At 64.8% G+C, this 12,189-nt stretch overlaps 1 protein-coding gene across 1 annotated transcript; it reads right to left on the bottom strand.

The window, feature by feature from the left end:
* Nucleotides 1-3,675: 3,675 nt before the first annotated feature.
* LOC113948603 (GTP-binding protein REM 1-like) lies at nucleotides 3,676-7,598 on the bottom strand. Its single transcript, XM_027646324.1, has 4 exons — nucleotides 6,263-7,598; nucleotides 6,023-6,105; nucleotides 4,733-4,937; nucleotides 3,676-4,545 (listed from the first exon to the last, which is right to left on the bottom strand). Exons 1-4 carry the CDS (start codon nucleotides 7,131-7,133, stop codon nucleotides 4,268-4,270), a joined length of 1,437 nt encoding a protein of 478 aa, XP_027502125.1. The 5' UTR covers nucleotides 7,134-7,598; the 3' UTR covers nucleotides 3,676-4,267.
* Nucleotides 7,599-12,189: the final 4,591 nt, after the last annotated feature.

Below are 12,189 nucleotides of genomic sequence, written 5' to 3'. Positions count from 1 at the left end.
CCCCTTACCGGCCGGAAGTGCGTCACGACGCAGCGGCGCTGAAGCCGGACACGCCCCTTTCCCCTTTGCCAGGAGAAGGGCAGCGCCCGCGGCACCACCGGGACTCCCCCGGGACTCCCCCGGGCACCCCCGCTCCCAACGGGGCTCTGCCTCCCGGCCCGACCCTCCCTGACCACCCCCCGCTGTGTGACGATAACCAGGGGATCCCGGCTCCCCAGAGCACCCCCCGGAGCGCGAGCGGGGAGGTGGCACCTCGAGGCCACCCCTGGAGTGCTGTGTCCAGTTCTGGCCCCTCAGTTCAGGAAGGACATGGAGGGGCTGGAGCAGGTCCAGAGGAGAGCAACAAGGCTGGGGAAGGGACTGGAGCACAAGTGCTGTGAGGAGAGGCTGAGGGAGCTGGAATTGTTGAGCTTGGAGAAGAGGAGGCTCAGGGGAGAGCTCCTCACTTTCTACAACTCCCTGACAGGAGGGTGTAGCCAGGTGGGGGGCGATCTCTTCTCCCAGGCAACTATCAGTAAGACAAGAGGGCATGGGGGAGGTTTGAGTTAGATATTAGGAAGAAATTCTTTACAGAGAGGGTAATCAGGCATTGGAATGGGCTACCCAGGGAGGTGGTGGATTCTCTGTCCATGGAGGTTTTTAAAATGAGACTGGATGTGGCATCAGTGCCATGGTCTGGTAACCACGGCGGTGTTGGATCAAGGGTTGGACTTGATGATCTCAGAGGTCTTTTCCAACCCAGCTGATTCTATGAGTCTATGATGCCATCAGCCTCCTGGGCTGCCCCTCCATCCAACCCTGAGTTTCCCTGCCCTTCGCTGTTCTCCAAGGACCCACCCCTCCTATCCTTGGGAATTCCACGCTGACCTCTCCCAGCCCACCCCAGCGGTCACGCGGGCAAGAGCCCCCTCTGTTAAAAATGCCTCGTAAATGACAGGGAATTCTCCCCTTGCGCTGAACTGGGGCCAGGGCTCTGCTGGAAAATTGGCTGAAATGTATGTTTTCCTCACAAATATTCCCAAGCCTCTGGCAGCCCAGCTGTGCCACTGAGCCTCCTCCTCCTCCTCTGCCTCCTCCTTCTGGCTGGGGCGAGGGTCTGCTGAGGAGCAAAAAGTGGTGAAGGTTTGGGCACAGTGAAATGGTGCTGCCCCAAGCTTAGATCTGAGCCGTGGGCAGGGGATGGGAGCGCAGCAGGGATTAAAATGTAAGTCTTTAATGTTTTAAAAATGTTTTCTTTTTTTTTTTTTTTAGTAAAAGGAATCTATTTCAGGAGGAGGGTGATTCATAGTTCCATGTTTCAGGCAGAGAGGCAGAGGGCAGATGGGAAGGCCTCCTGGGAGCCCCTCTCTACAGGGCTGGCGTCCTGCCTGGGATGCTGCCCTCTCCCTGTCACTGCTGGTCCCACAGAGGAGCACAGGCAGCAGCAGGCAGCGTGCCAGCACACACCCTGCTGCATCCCACCCTGCTGCCTACTGCAGTCCCGCCTGGCATGGCAGGGACTGGCACAGCACAACTCCTGGCCCCCTCACTGACCCCCTCACAGACCCCTCTGGGTGCCCACCCGGCCCCTAAACCCCAGCCTGGCTTGGGAATCCTCACAAAGTGGCTGTGCAGGGAGAGCCAGGGCAGTCCAGGGCTGGTGTCCTTCTGTGGCCACTTCCTGGCCAGGACCCAGCGGGGCTCCCAATCCAAGGGAAGTGGTATGGGCAGGGCAGTGGGCACCAGGGCTGATGGCACCAGGGGGAATGGCCACCCAGGGACAGATGGCACTGAGACAGACAGCACTGGGACTGATGGCCACCCAGGGAGAGATGGCAACGGGATGGGTGGCACTGCGGCTGGTAACCACCCAGGGAGGCATCGCACTGGGATGGGTGGCACTGGGTTGGATGACACAGGGATGGATGGCCACCCAGCGAGGAATGGCTCTGGGATTGATGGACACCCAGGGACAGATGGCACTGAGGCAAGTGGCTGCCCAGGGGTGGGTGGCACTTGGATGGATGGCACCAGGATGGATGACCACCCAGGGAGCGATGGCACTGGGACAGGAGGCCACCCAGCGACAGATGGGACTGGAGCCCCTGGCCAGCCAGGGCTATGTGGCACTGGGATGGCTGGCACCAGGATGGATGGCCACCCAGGCAGTGATGGCACTGGGACAGGTGGCCACCCAGTGACAGATGGGACTGGGGACCATGGCCACCCAGGGACCAATGACACCGGGATGGATGGCACTAGGATGGATGGCCACCAAGGGATGAGTGGCACTGGGACGGATGGCCACCCAGTGGCAGATGGCACTGAGATGGATGGCACTGGGGCCAGTGGCCACCCAGGGAGGGATGGCACTGGGATGGCTCTGGAGGGGCTGGTGCCACTGATCCCCAGCACTACCTGCCCCAGGTGTGGGCCCAGCTGGGGACAGGCAGTCCCTGGACCCCCCCCACCAGCCTCCTCCTTCTGCCCTCCCTCCATTTCCCAGCTCCTCACCGTGGCCCCCCTTGGCCTCTCCTCCCACCCTCCAGCACGGCTGCATTTTTCTGGGTTTGAGCTCATTCTTTCCACTCCCCTCTCTGCCGGCTGCCAACTTTCCATCTCGTGGCCCCCCCGCTGCCTCCTGCCTCAGGGAAACTCTGGCTGCAGCTGCAGGAGGGACCAGCAGCAGCAAGGAGCCCCTGTCCCAGGGGTGCAGCCCTCAGCCCCAGCGTGGCTGACGCCGTGTGAACCACAGCATTGCCTCCAGCAGCACCAGGAACCAGCGTGCCGGGAGCTCCAGGGCGGAACAGCTGGAGCAGAGCAGCAGCAAGGAATGAGCAGCAATGCCATGGTCACCAAGCAGCATGGAAAAAAGCTTCTGAGGACAAAGCTGGCAGGGAGAAAACCTCACTTGGGATTGCACCTCTGGAGAGCTGTTTTCCCACAGGGGCAGGGTACTGCCCTATTCCAGTATCCCGTTTGTGCCGGTCACAGGCAGTGGTTCCCCACGCTCTGACCACAGAGCGAGCAGAAACTCCTGACCTGGGTGGGAGGGCACTGCTGATCCTCCCTGGCCCTGGGCCCGGGGTGCTGAACAGGTTTCCCTGTGGCAGGGTAGCTGCTGGCCGGCAGCACAGCCTGAAAACAGGCAGAGCCCACACGGCTCCAGCATTGCCCCCCCGGGTGCCCGGGGTCACTCACTGCTTGCTGCAGCCAAGCACGTCCCTTCCTGCCCGTGGCATCCCACTCAGCTCCTGCTCCCTGCCCCTTCCTGGGGCACCAGGAGCCACTGAGTGCCCAGCTCCCTGCCCTGGCTGTGGCTCCCACAGTGCTCAGGTGCTTGAAAACTGCAGCTCAGCAGAGCTCAGCCCTTCCCAGATGCTTTTCCAGACTTGAATGGAGGCTAGGAGGTGCAGGAGGCTGGGGGCTTCTGCCATCACAGAGGATGATGCTGGACCACTGGGTGAGGAATGGGGACCTCCACCAAGGGTGGCCAAAGAAAGCCCCAGACAGAGGCTCTCTCCCTGCCCCAAGATATTCCAGCTAATGGAGATGGAGCTGGCCAAGGCCTGACTAGAGCAGGAGGCAGATCCTCTGCCCTGGCCGCAGGCAAGGAACAGAGCTTCAATCCAGCCGTGTGGCTCCAGGATGTGGCTCCCCAGGGCAGGGACCCAGCAGAGACCAGCACCTCCCTGATGCGGTTTATTCTGCAGATTGAGGGTTTCCCCATCGCACCAATACAGAGACAGCACAAAACCCTCCATCTGAGAAACACTGGTGCCAGGGACACATGGAACAAAGCCCTGGCACAGCAGGGCCGGGGTGCCAGGTGATGCTGCTGGTGCTCCCTGTTCCCTCTCCCTGTCCAGGCTCCAGGAAGTCCGAGGTGGACACTGCTATGGTGCTCTCGCCAGTCCTTATGCCCTGCAAAGGATGGGCACCACAAGCAGGACCTGCTCTGCTCCTGGCAGCCTCCAGCCCTGCACTGGGGCATGGCCACCCCTCACCTCCAGCTCCCCAGGAGCAGCTGGGATCGAAAATCCCATCACCCCAAGTGCAGGTACCTGTCCCACCCTCTGCTCCCTGGACTCAATCCCACTTGTCCCCTCTCCTGGAGGGGAAGCAGCTGGATCCACAGCACCTCAGCAACCCTGAGCACTGGTGAAAACAGCTCCATGTCCTCAGCATCGCTCCAGTCCTTTCTGGGCTCTCCATGGAGCCGCTGGCCACGCTGTTGGAAGAGAGGAGAGTCCCAGCCAGCGTGTTCGGAGGGACGGGATGGTGGCTCTCAGAGCACAGACAGGTCATGGCAGGACTTGGAGCGGACTTTGAGGGCCCCCTTGCTGCTGTTCCTGGCCACCAGCCTGTCGAGGAAGTGCCGGGCTCTCCTGCTGAGGCTTTCCTTTTGCTTCTGGCCGGGCGCAGGGTGCGGGTGGGACTCCTTTCCCCCACGGCGCAGGCGGATCTGCCGCACCACCCCCTCGAAGAGCTCGGCCACGTTGTGCTGCAGAGCCGCCGACGTCTCGATGAACTTGCAGTCAAACACGGCGGCGCAGGCCCGGCCCTCTGTAAGGGAAGGGCACTGGGCACACGGCCCCACTGGCACCCCGGGCACTGGGGGACGGGCAGTGCCACATGCACGACACCAGCTGCACATCCAGGGACAAGGGCACAGATGTGGGGGAAGCAGCTGGGCATGGACATCCCACCCCCCGGGGATCCTCACCAGCCAGACCCCTCATTGCCCGCTCACCTTCGACGGAGACCTCGCGGCACCGCACCAGGTCGGTTTTGTTCCCCACCAGGATGATGGGGATGTCCTCGGCCTGGCGCGCCCGGCGCAGCTGGATGCGCAGCTCCGAGGCGCTCTCGAAGCTGCCCCGGTCGGTGATGGAGTAGACGATGACGTAGGCGTTCCCCACCTGCAGGCACCGGCTGCGGCGCCGGCCCTCCTCACCCTGGCATCACACGGGGAATGAGATGTCACCGCTCTGCAGGGGCTGCTGGCAGCTGTGACTGCTGCTGGAGGACAGCAGAGGTCCCTGGCACTGATGGGACCTGCCAGTACACCCCACCAGCCCCTGCGTTGTGGGGAGCAGACATGTGATCCTGTTATAAAATGTGGATTAAAAGCTCTTGATTTTAGGGGGTGTTTGAGAGTTTCCTTCTCCACCAGTGACAAACTGGGGCTGTGAGCTCAGCTTGGTGTAGGGAGCTGAGGCTGTGTCTCCTGGGGCCATGCTGGGACACACAACACCGGTGTTGTGGGAGCTGCACCCCATATGACCCAGGCACCAGGCACTGCTTGGCAGGGTGGGAATAAATCAGAGTGGAAAGAAATGGTTGTTGTTGGGGTGTTAAGGTACCGGGGCATCTACAGGCAAACACAGCCCCAGCCCGTGTGAGTGCTGCCCCCCTGTTCACAGCCTGAGCACTGGCTCCATTCCCGCTCCTGGGGACTGGTGGCACTCACAGGAACTCGGGGCCCTGGCATGAAGGGAAGGAGGGAGAGAGGCAGTGACAGCAGCGCTGGCATTTCTGCCAGGAGGTACCTCATGTGCTGGGCGGGGGGAATGCCCCGTGCCAGGCTCTCGGGGCCACCACTCTGCCCGTTGAAGCATGTGTCCTGGCTGGTGGCCCTGTCTCACGTGGATTTACCCAGTTGGCTCCTTCAGCCCCATTCCCAAACCAATTCCATGCATTTCAAAGCGGGCTGGCACCACAGTCCTTCCTCACAACTCCCTCTTCCCCACATGCCTGCCCCTAATATGAGGGGTCCCTGTGCCCACACTGGTGAGAACACAGCAGGCAGCCTCCCATGCCAAGGAAGGGTGGGCACAGAGCTGGGCAGAGATGTGACCCCAGCCTGTCTTGCCCAGCGTGTGGCCCCTGCTCTGCAGTGGTGAGCCCTGGACACAGCCAAGGAGGTCTGGGTTGCCCTTTGCAGTGTTCAAAAGCCCCAAAACAGCGGCTGTGCCTGTACAATGTCCCCTGGGCACATCCCGGCTCGCCCAGCCCCCTGCAGCCCCCGGCCCTGCCGTACCCGCTGCTCCGGCTCCCAGATGTCCAGCACCAGCAGCGTGGTCTCCTCTCCATCCACGGTCAGCGTGCGCTCGTATGCGGCCTCTGCAGGACACCGGGAGAGCCCGGTCGGTGCCGCACCGTCCGGACAGCCGGGCCCCGGGCTCCTCTCTGCCCCGCACACGGGTTTCTCCCATCACAGGGCCACAGGGTGTCCCGCGGGGGGAAACCCTCCAGCAGATCCCCCCCACCACACACCTACCTCCGTGCTGCTCCAGCAGCTCCCGCTCCTGAACGCCAGCGAAGAGATTGACCAGGCTGGTCTTGCCGACACCGGGGTCACCCAGCAGCACGACCCGGTACCGGGGCTCCCGGGGGCTGGAGGAGCCCGAGGAGTCGGAGGACCAGCTGCCTCGGGGGACCCTGCCGCCCGGCTCGGAGGCGGTGTGGCCGAGCTGGGGGTGACAGGGCTCGCGCCGCGAGGTGGCCCCGGTGCCCCCCGGCCTCGGGAGCGGGGTGCTGGCCCTCCGCCGCAGCGGGCTCCTGTTCCCGGGCTGCGTGTTCAGGGTCATCACCGGCACCGAGGGCAGAGGGGATGGAGGGTGAGCGGAGGGGTGCGTGTCACCCCGAGGGGCACCGGCTCCCGGTAGCTTCCGATCGCGCCGCTCCCGGTCTCGCTCCTGGATCCGCTCCCGGTCTGAACTGGCGGCAGCTTGGGCAAAATTTCCCCGGGACGGCCGCGCTTCGCCCGCCCCGATCTTTAAGCCCCGGGGGTGGAGCCCCTCGCCGGGCCAGTCCCTCCCCCGCCGGACACATCCCCGCCTGCACCGGCCCTGTCCCGGCCGGCTGCCCTGTCCCGGTCCCCGAGGTCCCCGCGGGGCTTGCGGTGCCGGGGAACGGCGACTTCCCCAGGGATGTATCCCCTCGGTCCCGGGGAGCAGCGGTCGCACCGGGATGCCGCGGGATGTGCTGCCGTGGGCGGGGGCTCTGCCACGCTGCGTTCCTGTGTGGAGCAGGTTCCTCCCGGTGCCCGGCCGTGCTCCCAGGGGCCTGCTCAGCCCAGGTCGGCCAAGTAAGGAGAGAGCCGAGCCCCTGCCCGGGGGATGTGCTTTGTCAGCCCGAAGCCCAGCCATGTAGTGCCATTGCCAAGACCTGGTGATGGAACTCGAGGCCGGGGTCTGTCCTGGAGCTGGGGAGAGAAGGAGTTGGTTTTATTCGAACCTGTGGGTTGATCCAGGCCTTTGCTGGCACTGTGGCACCGCTGCCCCAAAATGCCCCAGCACCTGGCCTGTGCTGGCACTGGTCTGACCCCACACTGGGCACACCAGCAAGAACAAGCCGCTGCACTTCGGCTGTTTCAGTGTGAAGAGGAGGAGGAGAAGCAGGAGTGTGGTGATTGCTCAGGATACTTCGTGCTCAGAGGGGTCCTGTCCCCTGCATGACAGCATCAAGGGGCACAAGGTGGGTGGAGGGAAGCCTGACTTGTGTCAGCTGTGCCACCCTCTCAGTGCCTCCAAGGTCCTGGACTGGCTTTCAGTGGCCCAGATGCTCTTTCTGGGACCCAGGACCATACAAGCAGCTGGGAGAGCAGGGAAACACTTTAAAATTGGGTGAGGGTCATGCCCAGCTCCTGTTCAGCATGAACCAGAGTCCAGGCTGATCCCCAGCCACACCAGCAGTATTTTCTCACCCCTCATGGTCTGCCCCAGCCACTGACCACTCTGCTGAAAACCAAAATTGTTTGCAGCCCAAACCTTGCTCTACCCCCCTCAGACTACCCCCTGCACAGCAGGCTCAGTGCTCAAGGGCCTTCCTGGAGCATCAGAGCCAGACACAACTCCTGGGGCTCTGAGAGGGAAAAGGAATGAATTCAGCCACTCTCATTGTCAATCCTGAAAGACAAACAAAAGTGGAGAAAGCCCCTTTGGAGCAGCCAGGTACATCTGCTTTCTCGCAGCGAGGACAAGCACAGTGAGCTGGGCTTGCTCAGAGGTGTCTCATCCATCTTGTCTCAGCCCAGGACAAACTGTGTATCCAGAGAGTCCCAGCACAGAGCTCAGAGCTGCTGGTGAAATCCGCCTGGGGCCCCTGGGATCAGGAGGATTTTTTAAGGAGGGGAAGCTGAAATGCAGACAGGAATGGGTACGTGGGGGGTTACGGCCCCTCTGGGCTCCCCACACTTCCAGCGGCATGCAGGGGCACAGGGAGGGCCAGCACAAGCCCTGTGTTCCTCTGCTCCCTCACACTCCCAGGCCAAGCAACTCATGACTCATTTTGCTCTTTCTGGAAGCAAATCTGGTGTCTGGAAGCAAAGGGTTAATAAGCAAAACGAAGGGCTGGTGATGTCGTGTGAAAAGTTGCAGGGAGGTCAGTGGGAAAGGACTGAGGATGGTGGAGAGGGCTCTGGCACAGGCTCCCGCCTGTCAGGGCGGGTAAGCACCAAATGCCTGACTTGTGATGTTACAGAAACTTTCCACTTGGGCCTTCCTGCTATTTTTAACTCTTCTCCCAGCCACCCTCAATAACCCCAGCCCCACCAGCTGCGGAGGCTAACTAATTCCCCTTTTTTTATCATTTTTTTAAACATTTAAAAAAATTGAGTTCCACTAATCCATCACGCAGCTGCTCGCCTCCTCCCTCCTGACACATTCCAGGCTTCCCTCCTTCTTTGGTTTGTGCCTCCATAGCTACAGCCGTAGCTGTCTTCCAGCTAAAACCCAGACCCTGGTGCAGAAGATCCAGCCCCTCTTGTCACTGGAGTTCTGCTAGGTGAGTGTCTCCCCAACAAGATGATATTTTCATGGAAAATAAGCCTGGTGTGCGCTCGGGGTGTGGAGGAGCTGGGGGCTGGCCTGCACCTGCAGAGACAGGACACACAGGGAAGGAATGATCCCATGAGCAGACCCCCCGAGCACAGCCTGCTGCGTGTCACGGGGCTCGCTCCCTCCCAGCAGGCTGACGGGAAGAGCAAATCCCCACAGAGCAAATGGGATTCGTTCTCAGAAATGGAATTGTTTGACATTTATAAGATCAACACAGTGTCTTCAACCGAGTGGGATGGAAAGCAAAGGTAATGCGACTGTGTAGACTCATTTCACAGTGATGTGAGCAACTCGCTTCCCAGATTGTTTTCCATTGTTTTTTCCTTTCCTGGAGCTCTGCCCTTGCTGTGTCCAGCTGGTTCTGCCTGCAGGTCTGCACCACTGCCTTTACTCTTGCACAGGGACAAACTCAGTCACTGCTCATTCCACAGAGCTGGGAAACATCCCCCTGCACCATCCCTGACCTTCCCCTCAGGCGCTGCTGCTCGCACTGACAGCACGGAGGAATCTGTCACTGTGCCCGGTGCCACCCCTCAGAGAGGGGCTCTGGGGAGCAGAGCTGTGCTCCAGGAGCCAGACGGAGCGAGGGAACAGTATGGAAGGGTAGATTTCAGATGCTGCAGGAGTGATACTGCTGCCGCTCTATGGGGAGACGCCCCCCGGCTCGCCCTTTTGTCCCTTTGGGAGCCCCTTTGCCCTCAGGGACACCCCTACGCCCCACTGCCCCTCATCATCCTCTGCCCCCTGGACACCCCCACGGCCTCCGGAGACCCCCCCTTCGCCACGGGATGCCCCGTATCCCGGGCCGGTCTCCACGGCGACAGCGGGCGGGCCCGGGGACCGAGCGGGGCTCGCGCTCACGGGACCGGGCAGGAGGGGCGCCCCCTGCCGGCCCCGCCTCGGCGCTGCACCGGGGCGGGATCACCGGGACGGGATCACCGGGACGGGATCACCGGGACGGGGTCGGGATGCCCGGGCTGGGACGGAGCTGTGGCAGACCGAGCAGCCCGGCGGGGCGGGCGGAGATTCAGCTGCTTGCGGGGCTGCCGGGGACGGGAGGGAGCAGAGGACCGGCCATCCCGGGGAGCCCGGGGCGAGGCGGCCCCGGTGCACGGCGCCAGCGGGGATGGACAGCCCCGCAGAGCTGCTCGGTACTACAGGCTCTCGGTGCTAACGCGGACCGTGCCCGCGGGGCGGGAGCGAAGACCGGAGGGTGTGTGCGAGCCCGGTGCCAGGGCCGTGCGGGACCCTGTGCCCGGTGCCGGGCGTGACCTCCGGCTACACCGGGCGGGAGCGGCTCCCTGTGGAAAGCCGCGGTGGAGGGTCCTGTGGTGTCCCCCGGGCGGCGGGGCTCCGGGACGGCGTGGGCAGGGCCCGGGGGTGCGGGACAGGCCAGCGGGAGGACAGGCCCCGGGGCAGCCTCCGGTGTCCAGTCTGGCCGCAACGCCGGGGCAGCCCACAGGGTCGGGAGAGCACACAATTCCCGGTCAGACCGCAGGATCTGGACAGCCCATGGTGCCCGGTCAGGCCACAGGACTGGGAAAGCCCGAAGTGCCGGTCAGCCCGCGGTGCCTGGGCAGGTCGTGATGTACAGTCGTGTCTCGGTGCCCGGTCAGCTGCGATGCCCGGGCAGGTTGCAGTGTCTGGTCGGGTCACAGTGCCCGGTTAGGTATCGGCGCCCGGTCGATCCCGGTTCCAGGTCGGTCCCGGTTCCCGGCCGGGCGCGGCCCCGCGCGCTCCCCTGTCACCACAGCAACTGGCGGCGGCGGCGCAGCCAATGGGCGCGGCCCCCGGCGGGCCCGCGCGCGGCGACGGCAGCCAATGGGCGCGGCCCCCTGCGGGCAGCCCGCGGTCTCCGGGGCAACAGCGCCGCCGCCGCCGCCCCATTGGTGCCGCCCAGCGGAGGGGGCGTGGCCTGACCGGGAGGGGGCGTGGCCCGACCGGGCGGGGCGGGTCCCACTCGCGGCACCGGGACCGCGTGGCCGCCCCGTGGGCAGCGCGTTCCCCGCACGGCGCTCCCGGCCCCGCTCCCGAGCCCCGGGGAGACGCCGCTGAGGCGGGTGGGGGACACACATCCACGAAGGCGCCGGTGTTTCCACACCGCGTGGGGCCGAGCCCCAGTGGGCGGCCCGGGGACGTCCCAGACCAGGCTCTGCCGGGAGGAGTGGGGACAGTGGGTGCCCCGGGAGCCCGGCAGGGAGGGGTCCAAGAGCAGCATCCCGGGGGGATACTCGGTGTCGCGGGCGGTCAGAGCCGTGCCCAGGCTCCCGGCGGGCCGCGAGGAGGGTGGGGGCGGGCTCCCGGGGGTGCGGGCGTTGGGATCACCGGGGACACCGGGGCGCCCAGACCGGGGGGAGCAGCGGGTTCTGGCAGGAGCTGAAGCATCTCCGGGTGGGTACCAGAGGGCAGGGGTAACCGGTGCGCTGAAGGTACCGGATTTCACGGGGGATGCTGTGCTGCTCACCGTGGGGGCAACGGGGGGCTGCACGGTTGCCGTGGGGGCGGTATCGGGGGGATCGGGTTGCCAGGGGTACCGAGAAGTACCGGGGCGTGCCTGGTGTACCGGGGGGAACCAGGGGGGCTGCGGGGGGTACGGGCGGGTTCCGGGGGGTACCGGCGGTGCCGCCCTGCCATTCTCTCCAGCAACCCCTTTCGGCGGGCGCCCATTGGCTGAGCGGGATGTGCCCCCCCGGCCCGGCGGCCAATGGGCGGCGGGGGGCGGGGCCCCCCATTGACAGCCCCGGCGCGCCGGTGTTTACCGGGGGCGGCGGGGGCGGGGCGGCGGCGGCTATAAAAGCGGCACCGGGGGGCGTGCGGCTCCCAGGCTGCCCGCACCGCCCCCCCGCGCACCCCCGACCCGCACCCGGACCCACCGCAGCCGCCCCGCGCCGTTCCCGACTGAAGCATCCGCCCACTTAGCCGGGGAAGCATCCCCGGGGCGGCGGGGAGCGGAGCAACCCCAGAGCGGGGCGGAGCCCTCGGGGCGTGCAGCGTTCCCCGGGCGGTGTGGAGCATCACCGAGCCGGTACAGAGAATCCCGGAGAATCCTCGAGCCGGCGCCGAACATCCCCGGGTGGGTGCGGAGCATCCCCGAGCCGGTACAGAACATCCCGGAGCGCCCTCGGACCGGTACCGAGCATCCTCGAGGTCGTACAGAGCATCCCGGAGCATCCTCGGACCGGTGCGGAGCATCCCGGGTCGGTGCGGAGCATCCCGGGACAGGACCGCTGCGGAGCAATCTCCGAGCCAGAAACCACCGGGCCATCCCGGGGACCCTCCGTAGCACCACTGCAGCCGCCGCCCCGGCGGAGCCGCCCCCGCCGTGCGCCCCCGGGCCCCGTCGCGGCCGCCTGCGCCCCGCCCCGCC

This window comes from Corapipo altera, unplaced genomic scaffold (assembly GCF_003945725.1).
Source record: "Corapipo altera isolate COAL_440 unplaced genomic scaffold, ASM394572v1 64, whole genome shotgun sequence".
In the NCBI taxonomy this organism is placed as follows: Eukaryota; Metazoa; Chordata; class Aves; order Passeriformes; family Pipridae; genus Corapipo; species Corapipo altera.
This window is presented reverse-complemented; position numbering and strand designations above follow the sequence as displayed.

Bases quoted from the DNA above. Each gene is read 5' to 3' on its own strand.
- LOC113948603 (XM_027646324.1), bottom strand. From the start codon at position 7,133: ATGGCTGGGCTTCGGGCTGACAAAGCACATCCCCCGGGCAGGGGCTCG. The intron at 4,938-6,022 runs GTACGGCAGGGC...GTGTGATGCCAG, and splicing joins TCTGGGAGCCGGAGCAGCGG to GGTGAGGAGGGCCGGCGCCG. The intron at 4,546-4,732 runs GTGAGCGGGCAA...CTTCCCTTACAG, and splicing joins CCGCGAGGTCTCCGTCGAAG to AGGGCCGGGCCTGCGCCGCC.